Source organism: Stegodyphus dumicola, chromosome 11 (assembly GCF_044657685.1).
Source record: "Stegodyphus dumicola isolate Sdum_Otavi_A_Nest chromosome 11, ASM4465768v1".
Taxonomy (NCBI): Eukaryota; Metazoa; Arthropoda; class Arachnida; order Araneae; family Eresidae; genus Stegodyphus; species Stegodyphus dumicola.
Genome location: NC_140778.1, coordinates 93,887,717 through 93,912,614, shown reverse-complemented (window position 1 = coordinate 93,912,614; position 24,898 = coordinate 93,887,717). Strand labels below are relative to the sequence as shown.

The window sequence follows — 24,898 nt, the reverse complement described above, 5'->3', positions numbered from 1 at the left end:
AGGTTCAATTCACGGCGAAGGCGGTTGCTAATTTTTCATCTCTCCGGCTTCCAAAAATCCTAATGTCTCCACAGTGGTGCCCGAACTAAGGGGGTGTTGGATGAGGATTCTCCACACCCAGGATTTGGCAATTGGGTCTTCTAAAAAACCCCAGTCGCCCTTTAAAAAGGGGAGTATATAAGGTACTTCTCCCACTTTCCAAGCTTGCCTTCATGGTGTAGAGGTCAGCACACTGAACCGGTATTTCAGAGGTCTGTGGTTCAATTCCCGGAAAAAGCGGTTGCTAATTTTCCATCTCTCCGGCTTCCAAAAATCCTAATGTCTCTACAGCGGCACCTGAACTAAAAGGGTATTGGATGAGGATTCTCCACACCCAGGATTTGGCGATTGGGTACCCTAAGAATACCCCAGTCGCTCTTTATAAAGAGGAGTATAATAGGTACTTCTCACGCTTTCTTAGCGTGTCTTCATGGCGTAGTGGTCAGCATATTGAGCCGGTATTTCAGCAGTCCGTGGTTCGATACCCAGCGAAGGCGGTTGCTAATTTTTCATCTCTCTGGATTCCAAAAATCCTAATGTCTCGACAACATAATATTATTTAATTGATTACATATTTTCATGTTAAATTTAGTACTTTGGTATTTCTTACATAAATGATTGCAATCTATTTACTAAAGCATTTTATAAATTTTTAAAGAATAATGAATGATGGCTGTAAAAGACAGTTTTAATTCAAATGCATTAATTGGCAAAATGTAAACAAAATTATGAACTGTTTCTCAAGAATGAAACTCATATTCACTTTTACATCGTATCAAATGGCACTTTTAAGCAGAAGTTTGCTTGTTTTTTAAAGCATCTTAAACTGAAATCAGGATAAAAATTACAAAATCACACAAAATGCAAAAAATGTATCTATTAACCCATTCAAAAAATAATATAAAAATATTTGTTGCATGATAAATGCTTCTGTAACAATTGAAAGGGAGCAATAGAGACAAGTTACATACAGCAAAACTTCCATTTAACAAAATTCTCGCTAATTAACAAAGCAAAACAATTTAAAACTGAAATATGATGCCTAAACTAAGCAATTAGTTTTTCAATAGTCTTCTTTTATATTATCATTTTAAGTGATTACAGCATACTTGCCTAGAAAAGTGAGCTACAAAATGTCTCTGTTTGAAGGGAACTTAGAGCACTTACATTTATTAATGGATTGCATTGTGCTAAAAGATTGCCCCTAAAGAATATAAACTATCAAAAACAGAAACAAAAGATTTTAATCAACTATAAAAAACTTTTGCTATATGTAAAGAACAGCAGTTTTTGGGGGAGGGAATTAAAGATGATCAAAGGAATGCTACCATAACATTCTGATGATAGTTATAGCTCTATGTTATTTAACCTTTTGAGTACTGAATAATTTGAAGATTTTTATGCCCATGGGACTGATTTAATTTGTTCCTATATGGATTAATATGTAAAAGTAATACATTTTATTTGAAATATACTTATATTGGTGACATAAATATATTTTTGAAACAGCATTTTACTTACAACACTGATTACAGTGGACTTCGACAAAGTAAGCAGATGACGAGTCTCACTCGTCAAATGACCCAAAGGGTTAAATAACAGTGTAAATAAGGAAATGGAAATTTCGAAACTTATTTTAAATATATTCGAAAATGTCACTGTCAAAAATGTTGTACACAGAGCAAGCAATTTCTCTGGAGAAACAACTCTCTCTTTTAAATTAAAACAAACTTAACCATAGATTATTTAGAACTGCACTTTAATTAAATCGAATAAATGGAATTGTAGTGCATTATAAAACCTCAAAAATTATATATAATATGAAATCTTACTTGTGTAAGGGTATTTGTAAAAAGGGCTGAAGCTTGAGTTCCCATCCTGGCAGCCAACTGATACATAAGTGGCAAAAATTTATAAGATTGCAAATCTTTTATTTTATCCTAGGGGAAAAAAAAGAAATGACACTAAAGATATCAAATAGAAAAAAGAAAAAAAAAAAAATGGCAATACTTGTCAAAAGATATAAAATAGAATACATTTTGCAGAAATGTTTATCATGAGCAAATTAATAAATCAGATTATCAAAAGATTTTCCGATTAAGCATGTATTCAATTTTAGCTAACTTATTCCTAATTTCTCAAATTATAAGTACCTTTATTAGATTTTTAGCCATCCGAGCATCACACACCATGCTATTTCTAAGATATAACTATGATCTCGCTTTCTTGCTAATTATAAAAAATTCTTACCAATTATAAACAATTTAATACTCAGATAGACTTTTTTTATTATAAACTAGCCTCTACACGACCAGCATTTGTCTAGCTTTTAAATGTACCCTAAAAATACCTAAAGGGAACACCAAACAATAAATTGAAATCCTGAAGAACAATTATATATATATATATATATAATCAATAAAAATGTATCACATATTAAAAAAATACAATGAAATAAGCAATATCCCTTAACACAAATATTATTTATACTAAAAAACAAACTAACCAAATTCCTATTGCAAATCTGAATAATTCAAATGGTATAAAGGAAATTAAGAATTTTGTTTCCTAAAAAAAATCATGCAAAACTTTTTATACAATTAAAATTATATATAATTAAAACAATATAAAAAATCACAATAAAATAAGCAATAAATCTCATATTTTCAAGAGAAAACAGTCAGAGTAAAGTATCCAAAGCAATGAATGAAAAACTGTTGCCAAAACCACATTTCTAAAAGAATGAAATTATCATCAGAAAGCAATAAGCAATCAAAATTGCACTTTGTGGATGACATAATTTAAAATATACAATCCTCTTTGCCATTAGCTAATAAAAGAAAAGAAAAAAAGAAATTCTTTTTGTTGTCCCTCGTGAGACACATGCGTGTCAGAATAAGAAGATTGTGCGCGTTGCATGTCCAAAAATCAAAAGAAAAAAAGCAGCATGAAATAAGCAATATCCCTTAATACAAATATTAATTATCTTAATAAATAAATTAACAAACTTCCCATTGAAAAAAAAAATCAACTTTTCAGTATCTTAAAAACAGTGAAATAAGCAATAAATATTTTCTCATATTTTCAACAGTCAGAGGTCCAGTATACAAGCATTGAATGAAAAACTGTTGCCAAAACCACATTTCTAAAAGAATGAAACTATTCAAAATGAAGCGATTTCATCAAAAAAGATAACATTTCTTCATAATATTTAAGCATATTCTTTTTCTATATATACATCCTTTTACTTTCATTTGTCTTGAATTTATAGATAAAATATGTAGAAAAGTACATCGATATGAAATTTTTCTCATTAATTATGTTGAGTATGTGTTTTTGAAAAGTATGAAGGTGATAAAAAACTCAGTTTTACATTTATGTAAATGCATGATTCTGGAAAACTAATTGTATGTATCATATATTACTTCAATATTGTTTATTAAGTGTGATTAACTTGTAAAACACTTTTAAATTTGGCTCTTTCCATTTGGAGTTACATGGTAACATGGATTAAATTATAGCAAAGCATACAAGAACTATCTGCCTAAATGGAGGACTTTTCATGAACTTTCTAAGGGAAATTTTCCCTTATTCCTGTTAAAGCTGCAGTTAAACACATGGGCGATGTTGCTTACTAACAACCGCCCCCCAATAAATTTCTTTTTTATCAGTTAACAATATTTTTTTAAATGGTTTTCCATATTTTTTTTAATAAATTTATATTTTATCATTTTTTAATGTTAAATCCTTACTTATGAAGAGTTTTGTATGGATTTATTTCTAATCTAAATAAATTTATAAATACTTTTAAAACATTATGTAAAGCAGAAGGCAAATGAATAATCAGAAAAATTAACCATTTTCTTTTTTGGAATGGGGGGGAGGAATACACGTAATTCATGGTTTTAACTTTCAAATGCTTTTAATGAACAGACCAAGAAATTCTTAAAAGAGGGAGGACTCACTAAAAACTTTTCAGATTTTCTATTACTTCTTCTTGTAATTCATAATTAAACTTATTATAATTTATTATTTTCTATTGTTTCGAAGAAACCTGTACTTAAAAACACTTAGATTAATCTAACACCTCATAAACCGAATATTAATCAAATGACATTAGATTTAAAAAAAAAAAAAAAAAAAAAAAAAAAAAAAACCTTTCTTACAGAAATAATTTGATTTATTTCCTTATGTGACAAGTTTTCAAACCACAAGGAAATTAGACGAAATATCCATACATCATGAGTATCTGTACCACACAAGCATTTTAAGTAGTTAATGATTGCTTTTTCAAGAAATTTCTTTTGATCTGCTTCAAGAGCTGCCATTTCTTCTTGATCAATAAGAATTTGCTTTGTCATAATCACATGAGTTTTTCTTTGGCTATAGTAAAACAGATTTATCATTTATATTAATGTATACAATTATGTTAATTAATGCCATTCATATACAATGCATACACAATACAATCCATATTAACATATACAACAATACTAATTTATGTAATTCATATTCAATGCATATGCAATAGAATAGTATATATTAATATATACAATAAGAGCAATGCAGCAGGCCATAAGTCACCAGCAACTAAACTTGGGATGAACTACCAATGTTTTTTAGCCACTGATAGGCCTTTTTCTTTTGAAAGGATTTGTTTGCCATTAAATATTTCTTAGAGATTAAGAAAATCAATATTTTACAAGAAAACTAACATTTTTATAAATATAAATTATTATAATACTTTAGTGAAATAAGTAATTTTTTATATTCTCCTCCACTTAAAGAGCAAATAGGAAGAGGCACTAGACCCAATCAACCAAATTTAGGCAGTGGCAAATCATAGTCAAGCACATTTTAGTTCGAATACTTCTCTACAGCTATTTACAGCATTGGAGCTTCAGAAATGAGGCAAATTTAATGTGCCCTCACTGGAATTCAAATCATAGATCTTAAAAAAAAAAAATGTGCGACTGCTTACACCACAAGAGCATGCATGGGGGAATGTGATAAATCCTCTTATTCTCCACCACTTTAAAGATGACTAAGGAAAGGTTTGAGATATCCAATTGTCTCCAAAAATTCTGATTTTTCACTTCCTTATTTTTTTTTCCCCTTTTCAGAAGGAGAACAGTAATTAATTCAGAAATCAAACAACAAAAATCAGTGTTATATTTACAAAGTTTTCACAGGACTAGTTTCGATGGTTTTACCGAACCACCATCTTCAGCTGCCTGATGATGGTGGTTCGGTAAAACCATCGAAACTAGTCCTGTGAAAACTTTGTAAATATAACGCTGATTTTTGTTGTTTGATTTCTGAATTAGTATTTATTCGGCGTGTTATTGTGTCTTAAGAACAGTAATTGTTAAAGATTTTCAGAAGATTACTGAGCTTGTCGACAGATGTAACATTACTGCTGCAGAATGTTCTTACTGCAGTTGTTAGTCATTCATTAAGCAAAGTGATAAATATCCACCAATAAATTACTCATGTATTTTCACTTCTAGATTTTCAGCACAAGGTTCTGAAAGTTTTTTAAATATTCACATAATTTCTACCTTTCTCAAAATGATCAGAAAGCACACTCCACTAAATATTACAACAAATTCTTCCATGTAGTGTTTATTTTCATCTTATTGATTTGCTGATGCATTCTGAGTGCATGGGTTCTGATTTAAGGAGCATTTATAGTGAAGAGCTTCAAGAAAACAGGGATATCTAATGTTCTTGATGATTATGAAAATCATTGCATGATGGAAGACAGAATAATGATGAAGATGATAACTTGCAATGTGCAGCAGATGACATGGTTCTAGCAGAACTGAATGATTTAAGGTCTATTGACAATAAGTGTGGGCAATATTCAAGATATAGGGAAGGAGAAATGAAGATAAATTATTAAACACTGTAATGTTAATACTACTATGTATTTTTATTGGAATGTAGGTTTCATTTAAATAAACAATATAGTCATAGTAACCAGTAGCTTATCCAATGAATATTTTTCTTTTCTTAAGTTCTTACTGTAACTGCATCCGTTAAAAATTCAATTATGCATAAAATATTTCCCTCTTCATTTTTTGCATGAAAAAATTAATAAAAAAGGGGGAACACTTGAGTAAATAATGTATATATTATTTTATTCGCTAGTGGAAATACAATTATAAGTAAGAAACATTTTTTTTTGTGAAATTTCTTGAAATAACTGTTTAAATTGCATAGATGCAGCAATAATTAATTTCAATATAAAGTATTTTGAATATTTCAAATTTTTCTAAATACCTCACTAATAAATGAATATTACAAAAAAACTATCCAAATAATTAATAAAATAAACAGCAAAAATGTTTATACTTAAAAATAAATTAAATAGCAATCATTAATTAAGAATAAATCCTTCAAAAATAAATAAAAAATATGATAATTCATTTAATTATAATATTATTAATCTTACATTTATTTATTATTAACTTCTTATTTTGTACCTTTTTCTAGGATTTACAGTTAGTTAATGACCATTCTTAAATTTAATTATTCAGTTTATACATTTTTTACAATTTATTTTCATTTATTAACTACTTGGATAGCTCATTTGAGATATTAAAGAAAGAAGAGTCAATGTAATTTTCATTAATTTTCAGGACTAATTTCGAAGTTTTGAGTATAGAAATTTGCTGCAGTAATAAAAATGTCATTTTCATCATTTCCTTTGTATCTCCAATAACTGTTCTTGTGGGTGTTACTTTTTACTCATATTTGGATAGCGTTTTGCAATGTTTGTATATTAACCCCTTAACTGCCGCGGGCGTATATATAAGCCTTGCTCAGCCAATGCGTTAACTGCCCCAAGCGTACATATACGTCCTTCCATACTGCTATCATTTGCTTTGCGCTGCTACACCTAAAATTATTCGCAAAGTTAACGCATCGGCTGCGCATCTGGGGCAGTTAACGCATCGGCTGAGCAAGGCGTATATATACGCCCGCGGCAGTTAAGGGGTTAATGAGTTACTTACAAAATTTGAAATGCTTGATATTATATGCGTAGACAGAATGATGAAGCTCGCAGACAAGTGCAACCATAGACTGCACATTATTTGTTACTGGGAAACTAAATTTTGAGACATACACTGGTGTGCAAAAATTAAGGACGAAGTCGAAAAATTAGCATATCAGCTGAACAAAGAGGCAGAGCGGACAAAAAGACCGATCAGGAGATTAAGTAAGGTGATGTACGGTAGCACATGCGCAGATATACAGGTAGACGTAATAGGGGAGTGTCTGAGTAGTAGAAAGCATGATGTCAGTGTAAGATCATTATTTCTGGCAAAAAGATTGCACGCCGTATAGCAGTTAAAATCACACCGAGTTGCTGCCTCAGCAAGAAATGGCGAATAATCAATCTGTTAGACGACATCTGGATGCTTTTACCTGAGGTCGAATCATTGGGAAGTTACGGGAAGGCCGCAGTGTGACAAGTGTGGCTGCAGAGTTCCGAATTGCTCACAGCATCGTTTCACGACTTTGGAGACAATTTCAAACTACAGGAACAGCTATCCGGGAGTTTAGTAGTGGTCGTCCACGAGGAACCACACCCGCAGATGACCGGTATATTGCCTTACAGGCCAGAAGAAACAGGCGGCAGACAGCGGGAGAAATCGCTAGACACACGACACAGGCGACTGGACGACCGATATCGCGTTTTACCGTGGCCAAAAGACAGCACGGTGGTGGTCTGTTTGCATGATGCCCTGTACGGTGTGTACCTCTAACGCCTGCCCATCGGAGAAGGCATTCTCTGTGGTGCCGGGAACACCATAATTGGAGAGACAATGAATGGGGACGAGTACTCTTTACAGAAGAGAACAGATTCAGTCTGAGTAGCGATTCTCATCGCATACTCATCTGGAGAGAGCGGGGAAGCCGCAATCATCCCTCGAACATTAGTGAAAGGGACAGGTATGGAGGTGGCGGTGTTCTCGTTTGGAGAGGCATCATGCTTGGTAGTCATACAGACCTTCACATCTTCGACGCAGGTTTAGTGAACGGGACCCATTATTGTAACGAGATTCTTCTTCCATATGTGCGTCTTTTTAGAGGCGCTATGGGTCCGCATTTCCTTTTCATGGACGACAATCCACCATGTCATTGCACAGTAGCTGCCGAACAGCTCTTAGAGAGTGAGGATATTGAACGTATGGATTGGCCGGGCACGATCTCCGGATCTCAATCCCATCGAGCATGTATGGGATTTTCTAGGCAGACGCTTGGCAGCTCGTACCTTACCACCAGTAAAGATTCCGGAGCTTCGATTGGCGCTACAAGACGAATGGGCAGCAATGCCTCAACAACTCATTAACACCCTCATTCTCAGCATGGGCAGACGCTGTGAAACCTGCCTAGCAGTCAGGAGAGATCATATCCCCTATTAAAGACCGGATGTTTCTTGTTGGACACTCATCACAGGGATGTTTCGGCCTTCAGTCGCATTGGGCTCCATGCTTATTTTTCAATAAAGCTTCATTTTATCCCTCTGATTTCTCTTTTAGTAAGTGTTGCTTACATTATTCATGTCCTTATGTATTGGGGATCTTACGGTATTAAATGTGTTGATTTGGAAAGCTTTTGTACAAAGTTATACAGTCAAAAGTCGTTAATCCGGACTCGTCGGGACTTCGGTGATTCCGGATTATCGATTTTTCCGGATTATAGATCATCAGTTTAAATCTCGTAAGATGGCATGCACAAATTCTAAAATTAAAAATATGAAACCATAATTTATGAAATAAAGAACAATTATGATCTAAAGGGTATCAAAATTTACAAAAAAAGAAGCTTAATATTTATTTGTTTACTTTATTAAACATTTCTTTCAATGTAAGTTGTTTCGTTTTATGTGATAATACTTTCTCTTTAATTCTATAAAGAGACATGATTTCTTGTTCAGTTACAAGTCCCGTAATTGCTGTGCCGAGAATACCGACTAACTTGTCAATCGAAATTTTTTCGTTTTCACTAACCTCTCTGTCACCTTCTTCATGTCTTTATCCATTTTTTGCAGCAATTCCACTTTTTGTTTGACGAACATCAAGACATACTTTCGTTTTATAGATCCTTTGGGAGCTCCAGAATCGGAAATTGACATAATCGAAAGTTCAAGTTTACTTTTATAAAATTGCTCTTATAGTCTGCAAAAAATAATAAGCCCATCCAACTCGAAGATTAAGAAACAATGCAATCATCAACATTAACTGAAATAGATAATTATATAATTTTAGCTTGCACCGTCCGTTATACATTAAACGCGCACGCGAAAACGTTATACACTTGCGCACACGCATATGAGCGTGCGCGTAAAGGTCTTACATGCACGCGTGAACGCCTATGTGCATGTGTCAACGCGGCGCATGCGCAGAAAGTTTTTAGCTTTGAGGTCCGGATTATAGATCATTCCGGATTATGGGTGTCCGAATTAACGACTTTTGACTGTATTGAAAAACCGTCTCGTCCTTAATTTTTGCACACCAGTGTATATTCTAATTTACATATTATCATAGGTGTAATATACACCCCACTATTTCAGAAGGGTTAGCACATCTTCAGACAATGTATGATACAGAGAAGTGGGCAATTATATATTGGTTTGAATCAAGCAAGTGAGAAAATGCATAGTTAGCCTATATAGAGGCTTATAGGGTAAGAGAATAGTTTTGGTTTTGGAAATTTTGATTTGAAGTTCCACATCACCTATGTCACCATCATGTAAAGGATGGAAAGGGGAAATATCCAACTTAAATGAAGGAGATAAGGGGAAGGATAAAGGCGAATGAAAAAATGATTTTTTACAAGGACATAGCCTTTAGATTTTACTATGTCCCATCACCTGGTTCATCAACTCTCTCATATATAAAACATACAAAAATGACACATGTGATACGAAAACATAACATTATACAAAATATAAACTACATGTAATGTGTATATATAGAGACAAAAAGTAAAGAATTTAGAACCTAATAATCAGAAAGTCTAATAATCAGATTTAGTTGCATTTCTCTCCCTATGCCTTTCACATTTCTTTAAGGGAAGTCATCACTTTTGCGCAATACAAAAAGTGAGAATTTTGGCTGATTTTCGAGTTTTAATAAGTATTTTAATTTACTAATCGTGTGTAAAACTGTATCATGTGTAAACTTGATTTATTTTACTAATCATGTGTAAAACTGTATTTTAAAATAAACTGTATTTTCCAAAAATTTAAAATTTGTACTGCGTGCAAACTGACAGTAATACAAATTTAATTACAGTAATAATTTTTACAATTTTGAGATAAAATATCATAAGGTATAATTCTTCATCTATTTAAGTCTTATAATATCAAAGAATATTAACACCATTATCATAAGTTGTTAGAAAACAGAAATAGCATATAAAAATTTTTAAGGAAAATTATATAAATAGTTAAAATTAATTTTTCAAAGAAAATAGTGCATTTTTTTCAGCAACATCACCATGTACTTAACCTGAAATTTTTAAATCAATAGCTATGATAGATTTTTTAAAGAGTGCGCACAAAATGAAAATCACCATTTTGAGAAAAATAGTTTTAAATTTTCAAAATTTTCAATATATTTCCTCTCAAATAACACTAAAACTTCCTGGTTGCATACACCATACCCTTCATTTATTCAATAGCTGTTACTGGAACAATTTTGGCTCTTTTTCTTGCTCTGCAAGCATCTACTGTAGACATCTCTGTCTTCATTTCAGCTGACTGAATATGATGCTGATCAGTGTCTGCTGCAAACTTGACTACAATTCGGTATCCAAGTGCATTCATAGTATGTAATCGCTCAGCTTGACCACCGATGCATATAATAACTGCCCCATTCACTGCTGTCTTGACAATATTATAACCACAACTTGAATTTTTAAGAATACAATTTCCAAATCAAAGCATTCAACAATTCATTTAGATTCTGTGTATGTCTTCCTAAACACTTTTTTAGTAATAATGGCATGCTAAGATCTTTAAATATACCCTTGATGGCATCCATTCAGATGGTGGAATTGAATTTTTATGTTTGTACGATTTCAGATTTCTATTCGCCCTCGCTTTTTGATACGTATACCATGAATCCTTTCCTGTTGGGCAAAAATTGTGAGTAGGTTCCATGTTGCTTGAACGTTTATGGTAAAATATTGCTCACACCAACTTTTGAAACTCTTCTGTAGAATTGCAATGTTTTCTAACAGCATTTCCATAATAAATTGTCAATTGTCATCCGTAAGGTGACCTTTCCCACTGACAGTTTTACCATCACTAAGTTTCTTCCCAGGGTTCGTACACACTGCTGCACACGGAAATTAAAATCTTTTAAGGGCCATTAACAAAACAATTAAGAACATATAAGCAAATGGGAAGTGAATCAATTCAATTGAAAATATTATCTATGCCTGAACTTCCCTTTTGTAATATCATCCTAAAAATAAAATAGATCCGTAAGTAGGATGCATTCTTATTAAATATAATTAGCATAATTATTAATAAGTTTGAGAATAAAATAAACTTTATGAAATTTATTAAGTAGAACTAAATATTTTACACTTATAATAGTTGGACATATTTGAAAAAAGATAAGTGGCATTTTATTTACATTTTCAAAAGTTAGCTTTATGCTGATTTCTCATTTTGTCACATATTTGCTCAGTTTAGAGGTTTAAATAGAAGGTAGATTATACATCAAGTGGCACAGGTTAAAATGAGAAGGAAAATCATAATCAGCATGATTCATAACAAAAGACTGGCTGTTGTCACATCTGCTGCTTGCCTATAGAGAGATCTGCTGATCAGAACAAACCTGAAAGGCTTGATGTAGGCATAGTTGGCTAGTTTTGAAAGTTAGCTTGGTTTTGCCTGACACAGTTTGTGTTGTAGCTTTGTGTAGAGTTTCAGGGGTTGTAACCCAGGTTAATATACTTAAAGGTTAACTCCTTCGTGCCGACTGTCACGTATATGTACCAGCAATGAACACACTCACTTCCCGGCCAACACGCAGGTGTGCCAGAGCATTTTCCCGTTCAGCCCCTGACTGTCACGTATTTGTGCCAGTGTCATGGAACATTTTAAAAACTATAATTTCTGCCACAAGATGGCAATGTATGTCCATATGGTTTCAGATGCATGTACATTAGACCTTCTACTCGAAATGAGAGAAGCATGACTCACATACACGTGTTTTTGATTATATAAACAAAAGGGGAAATAAATGTTTCCGAATGGCGTGATTTATGACGTCTTTTTAAATTCGCACGTGGTAGTTGTTTATTTTAAGTAGAGAAGTTTTATTTTTGCTAAAACGTTGGGTATTTTGGTTTGCAGTTCAGTTTTTAGAAAATAATTAGATCTTGTTAGACGTGAATTCTTTCTGCTTTTACCGTTGCAATGTCGAAGCGTCCAAAATGTTTAACAGAGCATGAAATAGCAGAAATGATGCAAAATATTTCAGATATTGATTCTGAAACAGATTCTGATAGTAGTGATAGTGATACTATGATATATTCTGATTATAAAGAATCTGACGAATCTAATGATGATGAGTACGTCGGCATACAGATGTACGAAATGTCCTCATCATCATTAATCCTTAATTAATTAATGTCTTCATCATCAATGTCGTTATTACAAGTGCAAGGAATGTAACGTAGGACTGTCTGTAGATCCCTGTTTTCAAATTTTTCATACGAAAAGAAAATTTTAAGTAATATATTTAGTTTTCAGATGTATAACGTTAAAAGTCATAAAATGGTGAGTAATGAAAATAAAATGTGTAAAATATGCATTTAAACAAGATATAAGGTAATTAAAGTATATATAAAAATATCTATAAAGCATAAGCCATTTAAATACTCTATAGAGCATTATTAAACAATAAATCGGAAATTTCATGAATTTAGGCTTAATAAACAGCCCCCGGCCCTGGATAGATGCTCGCGTAAGACACTGCCGGCCTCCGCGATAAGCGTGCGTTTGCGCTACCCGGGCGAAGAAGGCGCGAAGGGGTTAAGGTTCCAAGAAGCCACTAAAGCACCAGAGTAATAAGTTGTTTTGTATTAGTTCAAGTCTCACTAGATGAGAAGAATAAGTTTTACATGAATTTTACATTTTTGTGTTTTATCTTGTGACCACGGTAAGGATAAATGAAAGGCAATAGCTCCCTTTAATATACAGAGATAATTTATAAAGGTAAGCAATTAGTTATAAATAATTTAATTAAATTAGTTAGATAACCTCAGTCATTATGGACTTGCATGGCCACTATTAAATTTTATTTATTTTTTAACAATACTTGTTAAAAAAGCCCTATTAAAATCATAATCTAATAAAATTTCACCAACAAAATATTTACGCATCTTTTTAATTTGAAATTTTGAAATCTTCCCAGACATTTCGGCTAACTTACACCAATTTCCTTCTCTTTAAGCATCTTTTCTAACAATCAGAAATTTGTCTTAATACACAAAGCAGTGTTCTCACTAGTTTCTGCGTGCTTTATCTCCTAACTTGTCAACCTCTTCACAATGTACCTATGAGAGTTTACTTGATCAAGTAAGAGTTAAACAGTCCACAATATCGACACAGACATGAAGCATATTATTGCTAGGTCTGAAAGTAACTACAAAGTAAGACAAAGGTTTGAATAAGCCTCTTTATTTAAAAAGAACTTAGAACATAAATGCATGTTCTTATGCTAACAAAATCAAATACATCTCGTGGTGATATAATTCAACAAGAAGAGTCAAATTCAAACTAAAAATGTGGACTAGTGGTCAAATACTATACAATTTAATTTTAATTCAAGCTGACTCAGTAATTCTATCATCCTCACAAATTCAAATGTCTGCGGTGACAATGCAAAGACGAATAATTACAAATGATCAGAGCTAGCAGGAACTAATGCAGCAAGCAAGTGGAGGCCAGAAACACACTCTGTCTTACACTTCAAAAACCTCAGTTTAAAAACTATCTAAATGATTTGCATTCTGGTGAGGACACAGAAATGAAAAATTATAGTAAAGGCTGAAATTATAAACAAACTGGGTAATTTACATAATAACTGTACATATCTTTGAAGAATAACTTTCTTTCTCTTTATGTATTCAGTTTTCTTCAACATGTTTCCTTTTCCTTTTAGAATTTTGGATTTAATTAAATATTTCTGTTATTCTATAATAATAATAATAATAATAACAATAATAATAAAAACTAAATGCATTTAGAAAGTATAGAAAGAGCTGCTAATTTCTCCTCTTTAGTAATTTGAACATAAGAAAAAATATGAAATATATGTGGCAAGTGCCGGTTACAGACCTGGTGTAGCAGAATTTTTAGAATTTAGAGACACATCGAGCAACAAAATCTAGAAATGACAAAACTTTTAGAATTTACATCAGGCACTGGAAGCAAAATTTAGAAAGGCACTAGGCAGCAGAATTTAGGATCTGCACACATTGCATCAGGTGAGAAAATGCCTAGCGCCAGCTCTGTGTATGATGCATTAAGATATATTAGATAAATCTTTTAAACTGTCGGTTTTCCATTTCTTTATTAATGAAAAATTTCCTTTCTATAATGTGATAAAATTAGAAGCATTTTTGATATTTTCCTTACGTGTGTCTAGTGAAAAGTAGGGAAAATAGTAAACATGTTAAGAAAAAGATTCTAGTTCAAATATTATGTTTTCATTGTTCTTCCAGACGTTCTCCAAAAAGTAAGAAATTCATCCCAAACTTTCTGTAAAATACATCTATTACATGTTAATACCGTGGAGGCTACGCACCAATACTAGATAAGAATATCCTCCGGCTTGAACAATTGCAACCTTTGCAATATGAAGAAAGAACTTCCACATCAATCACTTTTCCACACAATGTTCCTATCACTGCACACACTCAACTAAAGAAGTATGGCCATGGATCCTTCAAGTACCACCTCCACTGACAGTCAAATCCGAATTATTATTATTACACTTGATTTCTTCTTTGACAGCAGAAGGAATGCTTTTTTAGCGACCATGAAAGAAGCATCTTTTATTTGTTTATTCACCGAGTTGTAAGCTTTGAATGTAATAGGTGGAGACAAATCCCTTATTCCACAAAATGTTTTTGCACCTGATAGTCCTTGATCTAGTTCGTGCATAGCATAAATAAACCTGGAATTTATTTCAGCCAAACGTTTTTTTGTTTACCTGGCATTGCTGAGTTTCGACTGCATGACAGTTCACCACAAAAATGACAAAAAATTCCAAATTTTACAGAAAGTCCACCTACAATATTTGATGAAATTTTAATCCTTCCATCACAAATTTTGCACACAACACAGTCTTCTATCATTTTGAAAACAATACATTTATCAATAAGTAAATAACCCGTAAAAGCTACATCATTCTGCATGTCCGAGGCATTATCCAATTTTTTACTGGAAGCATTGAGTTGTTTTGGAGGAGAGAATTTCTTAGTAAACTGGTTACCACAGAACCTGTATTTTTTAAGTCTTCTTCCAGACATTCACTTGTTTGGTTCATTATCCATATTTATAAATTATAATATCAAAGACTGTATCAATTTTAGGCAATCAAATGAAAGATAAGCGTCATAAGCAAGTCAAACACAAGCACTACTTCAGCACGAGAATTGTAAACAAAATGCTCAAAAACACGCTTTAAAAGTTGAGTTGTACGAATCCTGTTCTTAGAAATATCTGTAAAAATAATAAACATGATGTTAATAGTAAAAATTACAGCAATTTACGAGTGGACATTCATATGCAGCTACGCATACAAATGTAAACAAATGTCAGGTGATGATTTAAATGCCAGATTTGGCAAAGTTTACCTCAGAATCATTTCTTTTATTTCATAATTTTTAAGGTTTTAATTCGAATATCGTAATGCCGTTTTTTTTTTAACAGACTTAGAAATGTCTACAGTTTCTAAAAATAGGGGAAAAAAATCTATTTTTTAAAAATTCTTCAAATTGGAATTTTGAAATTTTACTGGTTTTGAATTTAATTTCTTTTTGATCTTCGCAGATTTGGTTATAAATTTCTCATTTTTTTTGTCCACATCTAATTAATTTTTAGCATCATATTGCACAGAAATAAGATTGGGATAACTTTGTTTTAAAATAAAAAAATTTCATGCTTATATGTAAGAAAAATAAAGAATATGTAAAAGATTAAATTAGCAACGTAAATTTCCCTTCTCAATTCTAAAAATATTAATCTTCCTCTGCATTGTGTCATTTCTAGATTAATCCATGTCATATGACTCTTACATAATTCTGATGATGTAAATGGAACTAAAACTCAAGCAGTCAATAAAAATTCTGCAGAAACATTAACTATCCAATCAGAATGCAATGAAAAACAAAACTAATTCACTCTGAATTAAGATTTCATCCTAAACAAAACGCACTTGTTTTCTAAGCTTTCGCCTAGTTTGACTACAGTCTGTTTGCTTCTTCTTTCTTACTGCAAATTTATCTAAAATGTGTAATTTTTGGAATAGGCACAATTAATGTGATAACTTGATTGTGGCCGCAACATGTTTGCTGAAATAAAAAATGAAGATTTAATCTTTCTTCGCCTCCAATTTCCTATTTATTATGGTTCAACACTTCTACGCCATCAAAATTTCTGCTAGTCGTTACTTCTAAGTTTGTTTTTATCATACACACACACATATATATATAACTGCATATTCAGCAGCAAAATTACTCTCAAAGCAATATTTCAGATCTTAACACAAACAAATACAGTCTTCTCAAAATGGAAGAAAAATATGGTTTTTCCTAAAACAAATTCTTATGTTAAGTTGCCATAACATTCCACACATTATAACTGGATCAAAATGCTACTGACTACTGTTTTTAGCTCTCCTTTCTTTAATATGTTTTCCAATTTTAATGCAAGAAAAATCTGTGTAATATTTTTAAGAATCAATCCCTATTTCCTGCTAATGTAAACAAGGTTGCTCGTCATGCAGACGCAAGCAAATTAGTTGTTAGGTTAAATTAAATGGGAACTCAACATCTAAAAAACTGTGGATAAATAAATTCTTCACATATATTAACCATATAAAATTAATTAATTAATTTTAAAAGATAGTATAACATACACCAAAAATAGAGATTTATCTGAAAAATGAAAAAAAAAAACATGATCCATGATAACTATAATGAGTGCTGACATGAAGCAATGCTAAATAACTTCAATGATTAAAAAAATAAATTCACTTCTTCGATCAAAATACATTATAAATGTAGTGTACAGTCAAAAGTCTTTAATCCGGATGTCCATAATCTGGAATGATCTATAATCCGGACCTCAAAGCTACAAAATTTCTGCGCATGCGTCAACGCATAATGCATTAACGCATGCTCATAATACCTTTATGCATGCACATTTAATGTATAACAAATGGTATAAGCTAAGCTAAAATTATCTAATTATTTATTTCAGTTAATGATGCAAATTGCATTGTTCCTTAATCTTCTAATTGGATCCGGCTTATTATTTTTTGCAGACTGTTAGAGCAATTTTATAAAAGCAAGCTTGAACTTTCGATTATGTCAAAAAGAATTTCCAATTCTGGAGCTGCCAAAGGATCTACAAAGCGAAAGCACGTTTCGATGTCCATCAAACAAAAAGTGGAATTGCTGCAAAAAATGGATAAAGGCATATCCTTTGATTCTCTAATTATTCCGAAATATGTTTATAAATTTCACGCTACTCTGCCGGGGAGGGGGGGGCGACGCGGCACGCAATGAACTGGAAGTTGATCTATCAGCACTATCTTTATCTTCAGGACAGATGTTTTTATTTTATTCGGTTTATAATTCCTTACTAAATGTAGTATTTCATCTCGATGTACTCTCTCTTTGATATGATTTAAATCAAATTCCTCGTCATTATAAATATCACGAATACACATCAAATAGTTTTCTGGTTGCAATTTTCTAATTTCGACTATGTGCAATGTATGCTTTATGCATGCGCGCATTGAAAAAAATGTTTAATAAATTAAACAAATAAATATAAAGCTTTTTTTTTTTTTTGTAAATTTTGATACCCTTTAGATCATAATTGCTCTTTATTTCATAAATTACGGTTTCATATTTTTAATTTTATAATTTCTGCATGCCTAATTACCAGATTAAAACTGATGATCTATAATCCGGAATCGCCGAAGTCCCGACGAGTCCGATTAAAGACTTTTGACTGTATTTATATTTAAAAGTTTATTAGCAAATATGTATAAGACAAAATTGCCTTCAGATTTGTTCCACTGGATTTTCTGAGCACTGGCAATTTTTTTTTAATATATCCAAAAATAAACACAGATTAAGTGATAATGAATTATTAGAATTCTATTCTAATTTAAATGTATGAACATATAATAATAAAAGGTCTTAAAAAATTTACTCTTCATTATTATCCTTTGATTTCAGTTTTCTAGCTTCTTCTTTAGAGCTATGCAATAATTCTTGTTTCATCTGATATGCAGTAGATTTTTTATAATTCATAATGCTTTGGTACTGTCTATCAGCATAACGAGCAACTGCAAAGTACGCATCCCAAATAGCACATGAACTTGAAGTGGATGTACTACTATTGTCGCTTTCTATATCTTTCAACACATTCACTGCCTAAAAAAATTAAGTAAGCTTATTTAAACTATAAGAAGATAGTAACATAAAGATAAAAAAACCCAATAAAAATACTACAGTTTGTAAAGGAACAAACATATATATATTCGGGTAGGGAAATCTAAGAATGATTATAGGAAAAAAAGTGATGACTAAAATATGCAATTTTATGTTTAAAGATAGTAAGTACACGCAAATTCCATATACCATATATAGGCCACATTCATGTTGCAGACTATAATAGGAATATTGCAGAATGCTAGTTCCAACACAAAAGGGCACCAACATACTTTGCTTGTTTGACGCCACCTGAACAAAGTTTTCTTTTAAATCAGTGGATTAGATGAGAATTAGACATGTGTCCAGTTCTGTTTCTCTGGCCTTCATGAAGTCCAGATCTTATGATATCAGATAATACACTACTGGGTTTCAAACAAACAGTCTGCACTGTTATTTATCAAACAGTGAACTAAAAAAAAAAAGTTATAGGTCAAAATTAAATCCATGTAAAAAATGTGAGTCTAATAATCATCAAGAGAGTCCTGCTTCGAAAAAATAAATTTACAAACCCAAAGTTCACTCAATGAAAGAGTTGAAAGAAAATGAAAGCTTCGTCTGTATCATACTGAAAATAAGTAAGACTCAAATTCAGTTCTGTTACAAACATGCTCTGTGAGAATCATAACACTTTATAAATAAAAATCATTAGGGTTTTATTTGATAATGCTTCAATGTGTTCCTTTATTGTGAAATCATTAGCGGATGAGTTAAAACTTCCATTTATAAGAAAGGAAAATTTAATTGTTTATACATTTGGAAATCGTGACCCAGAGGGAAAATTATTATGAGTGACAAGAATCCAAATGACCCTAAGAAGAAAATGGAATTTTAATAAGTATAAATCACAGAGAAAATTACTGTACAAGTTTGTGTCCTGGATAGATGAGAAAGCAGCTATGCTGAATCCGAATTATACTTTGTTGACAGCACAAAACCATTTGAAGCTTGGATAGATGAGGAATACTTACAGAAATAAATTCGGGTGGATACGAAAAGATAAGCAATAATTTAATTGTTGTAAAGACTTTGTTTGGAATATGTTTTCAAGATCAAACATCTAATGTTCGAAAAAATGCTGGTTAATATTTGTCTAGCAACGGCTCCAACATCTTTCATGCATGGCTATGAAAATAAACATGACAGTATTAATAATGGGTTTGCGGACTGTTAAACAAATAAAGAATTGAAGAGATTTTGGCAAATTGATAGCTTGGTTGTTCAACATAAACATAGTTCATTGAATTACTTTGATGTTATGAAAAAATTTGAAACAGAAATAAAATTTAATGGTAAAATATATGTAGTTAGATTATCATTTAATGGAGAAACAAAATTAGACATAATTTTAATATTGCAAAATGAAGATTACTCAGTTTAAAGAATTGATTTAAGAGTAACATATCTCTTTATGAAGACTATAAAAATGGACAGTTAGTTGAAGGTATTACAGAGGAAATAAATCCCGAAACAGAAGTATTTCAAAACAAAACATATTATATGTCCCATCATCTTGCCATTAAGAAAGACAGTGAAATTACTAAATTAAGAGTAGTTTATGATGCTTTCTTTAAAATGCTAAACAGCTTGTCTTTGAATGATAATCTAAGAAGGACCTTAGTTGGACTACTTTTAAATTTCAGAAAAATAGAACTGATTTCATGGCTGATATTGAAAAGGCTTTTTTTACAAATTTCCCTAGGGAAGATGATCAAAGTTATCAGAGTTCAATGTATTGATGAGTTGATAATTTGGGGAAATGAAAATTCACTGAATCACAAAAGTCACACTTCTAGCTCCAAAGCAAATTACCCTAAGCGGTGACAATAAAACACTACATAAATTAATACAATGACTCAAATAAAGAAACATTTAGGATCTTGAATGAATGCTTATATGTTGATGATCTATTGGTAGGAGCCAAGTCTGCATCTGAAGACCGAAAGTGGTCTGCAGATGCAAAATTCATCTTATTAGAGGCAGCTGTGAATCCGAGAAAATGATAAACTAATTCAAAGGAGCTTTTAAAAATATGGAATGATACAGAATTTGAAAATTGTTCATTTTCTAAAAACTGTATAGTACCACTGAAGGTATTGGGTACCGTTTAGAAAATGAAAATAGATGAATTTACTTTTGATATTTCTTCCATTTTGCCATGTTAGAGGATAGAAAGAACACAAAAGAAAGCATTTTGAAATTAGCAAGAAAAATTTGTAACCTTACAGGATTAATTATACCATTTGTAAAAAATGTGAAAATTCTATTTTAAGCATCATGGGAGAAAAGTATATAGGATGGGATGAAGAGTCAAGTGAGGATTTGAAAGTTGAAGGAGAGAACTGGAGTAGGCTCATTTCTAAATTGGAAACTTTATCTAAATGTTGGTTCAAAGCAGATCCTACCAAATCCCAATTAAATATTTTTGCTGACACTAGTGAATCAGCATACGGAGCCATTACATATGTTTGATACAAAACTTCAGATAAAAATTTTGAAGTCAGCTTAGTAACATCTAAATCCAGGGTAACACAAGTGAAGAAGTTAACTTTGCCACAATTAGGTTGATGGCAACATTAACTGTAGAAAGAATACTCAACTTCTTAAAACTCATTTTTCACACAAAGAATAATTACTTCTTATGGACTGAACTCACAGTAGCTCTCTGCTGGATCAGCGGACATGCTAAACAGTGGAAGTCTTTCGTCGCAAATACAGTTACTAAAATTCAAGAAATATCCAATCCATTGAATTGGACACATTGCAGCAGTTGAGATAATCCAGCAGACACAATACCAAGAGAGTGCAGAGCAGCAGATTTAATAAACTATGAAAAATGGTTTTGAGGACCTAAACTGACTAAAAAAAGTTTTAAAAAAAATGGATTTGCAGGAAAATTGAAATTGTTCCTTTGACTATGGAGAGAGAAGATCATAAGTTTAAAATATCAGTGAACATGACACTTAATGAAAATAAGAAAGAGAAGAATTACCTCCTAGATTCAAGCAAAAAACGAGAGAAGCAAAAACAAAGATGATATAATACAAGCTGAATTAAGTGAAAGTGAAATAAGTGTAATAGAATAAAAGTTGAATTAAGTGAAATTTCTGATGCAGAAACCTACTAGATCAAGAGAGCACAGAAAGAAAATTTTCCAGAAGAATTAAAGAATCTAAAAGAAAGAAAATGCATTCCGAAAGAGCCGAGCTTTAGTTGAACCGAATTTTAGATTAGAAAGAAATTATTGTAGTTGGTGGGAGATTAGAAGAATCAAAGATGAAGTTTTATAAAAGATGTCCAGCGTTATTGCTTGCAAAGCACAGATTTACTAAACTTAAAGATGCTCAAGAGAAGGTATAACATGCGGCAATTTCCGATATGCTAGTCCCCACTCGAGAAAGATTTTGGGTTATAAGAGGCAGCCATTGCATACAGTTTGTTTTAAAAACATGCAAAATGTGTTAATGTTATAATGCTCATCCAGGAATGCAGATGCCAGCTGACAGAATTGCAATATTGAATCACCACCTTTTGCAATAATGGGAACATACTTTGCTCTTCTGCTCTTGAGAAGAACAGTCACAGTAAATTTTATATACTTTTAACTGTTCTGTTATGTCAGCAATTCATATCGAATTAGTTCCAAATATGACAACAGAAGAACTCATGCTCGCTTTCAGATGATTTTTATCCAGAAGAGATCTGCACTCCATCACCTACAAAGACAATGCTTAAATATTTAAATGATTGAAGTGGACTTGCACAAAATATGGAGACTTATTAATCACCCTGATATAAAGGAATATTTTTCCTTCCAATAAATGGAAAGGCATCTTATAAAGAGGAACATGGTGGAGTGGATTTTATGAAAGGATGGTCAGATCAGTAAAAAGAAGTTTGCAAGAAGCAACTGGAAAATCATCATTGACTGTGAAAGAATTACAGATAGTTCTGATGGAAACTGAGGGATCTATTCAAAGGTAGTAGAACCATTTCCCTTAAGATCTCTACACTTTTTACTTTGCATAAGAATTTTGAGTTTACCTTATGTAAAGCTGAGTAATTCAGACTTTTCAAACAAAGATATTTTATTGAAATATTTTAATTACAAAGAAAACTTACTGAATTTATTCTGGAAGAGATGAAAATCTGAGTATCTTACGAACCTACGATCAGCGCACACAGTGCAGAATTGAAAGAAGGCCAAAATTTCAAAATTAATGACCTGGTTTTGATAGCCAATGAACATTTTCCCAGAAACTTGTAATTGGGTATGATGTAATTGGGTAAAATGGGTAAGATCATTGAAGCTTTCCCCGGCTGTGACAAATAGGTACAAGCTTATAGTATTAAAACTAAAGATGGAACAATTCAGCAGAGACCAGTCCAACTTCTGCACCCAATTGAAATACACGACTGAAGTGCTTTATGACTGACTGTAAAAGGACTGTGATTAAATTTCTAGGCTTTATACGAATTTATTAGTGTCACTGTTAATTCATTTGTGAATTTGTTATTGAATATTTGAATACTATAATTTTGTATTATGTGTAAGTGTAATGTACTACTTTTATACTTATATTATTATTTTGCAAATTTTTAAAGAAGATATTTAACAAAGTCTTGCATAATTTCCTATTCATTGGATTAAGCTCTAAAGTTTATTAGATTTAGGCAATAACTAGAATATTAATCATGTGCTACTAGAATATATGAAAATTTGAGTTATGATGAACCTAGTTTATCATCCTGGAGGGGGGATGTGTAGAGAATTGATAATTTGAGAAAGAATTTTTACAAAAAATTGCACTATGCACAGAGAATGTATGATTATGTTTTTGATTAGTGGGAAAGAATAGTCTGGCATATAAAGACAGGAACATGAATTGCTCATCTTAAATAAATGCTTTCTTGTTGTGCGCGCGAATCAAGCTTCATATCTGTAGTCATGGTACTTATTCAGGATTAGAGCAGATTACTATTAGCCAAAAACTCACTTCAGGTAGATATGAAAAGAATCTAACAATCCTTAAGAAGGGACATGAATTCCTTAAGAAGATTATCATAACAATCCTTAAGAAGGGGTATGAATTTTTGAAATCCTAAGACATATATTGCATTCTTAATGATAATAATGTTGGCACATTTATGCTGCATATACCAAATAACACTTCATTCTTTCATGCAAAGAAGAAATAATTTTAATTCTTAACTGAAATTTAGACGGAAGAATAATTAATTAACATTATAAATGCTACACAAAAAACAAGAAAGTACACTTCTTCAGTAAAGTAATCAATTACATCAACTACTTCATCTATAAAGCTATTGTTTCAAACACCAGTGAATGACATTAAATTTAAATTAAAGAACAGCACTCAGCATACAAACCATTTTTTCAAAATTATTTCCCCGAAACTCATATACAAAATATATTAAAACATAGCTTACGAATTAGGTTTTTTAAAAAATATCATTAACAATCATAACAAAATTCAGTATGTTAGCTGAATACAGAAATTAAACTTTTTTACAAAATTAGTACTTATAATCATTACCTTTTCCAAATATTCTTGCATGATGACAACAGAATTTTCATTACAAGTTTCAGCCAACCATCTTCCTCTAAGAGTAAGTGCTTCTCCATAGCACATTAAAATGTTTGAATTTTCTTTAGCAATCTGAAAGATATAATGAATTGAATGTCATGTCATGAATTATAGAATATTAAAATTTAAGTCTGAAGAGAAGATTTGCTTTGTTTCTCAATTGGCAATAAAAAAATTATCTTATATCCTGTAGTTTAATTCAGTAAAATTTTATTAATTTTTGGATCCTCAAAGATTGGTATTCTTATTATATTTTATTAGTCCACTCGCTGCACTCAATTTTTCTTACTACAGATTTTATTATTATTTGTTAATAGTGAGCAGTTAAAAGATTTTGAAAAATACATAATCCATGATTATTTTCCACAACAGCATTTTATTCAGGAAGAATTTTATTTTATTTTAATATTTTTTTAGTCAATTTACATCCATATAAAATTTCTGCATCACAATCTGAAACACAGTAGACAAGCCTTGTAAAA

General features: G+C 31.6%; 1 protein-coding gene across 4 annotated transcripts in view; it reads right to left on the bottom strand.

Moving 5' to 3' along the window:
- Nucleotides 1-24,898, bottom strand: part of tefu (Serine/threonine-protein kinase tefu) — a 240,355-nt gene that overhangs the window by 57,971 nt on the left and 157,486 nt on the right. For all 4 annotated transcript variants that reach the window (XM_085827007.1, XM_085827010.1, XM_085827009.1 and 1 more), the window contains 4 exons: nt 24,366-24,488; nt 18,527-18,750; nt 4,206-4,422; nt 1,872-1,979 (listed from right to left, as the gene is read on the bottom strand). In XM_085827007.1, coding sequence (XP_085683133.1) covers nt 1,872-1,979; nt 4,206-4,422; nt 18,527-18,750; nt 24,366-24,488 — 672 coding nt within the window. The remainder of the gene's footprint in view (nt 1-1,871; nt 1,980-4,205; nt 4,423-18,526; nt 18,751-24,365; nt 24,489-24,898) is intronic.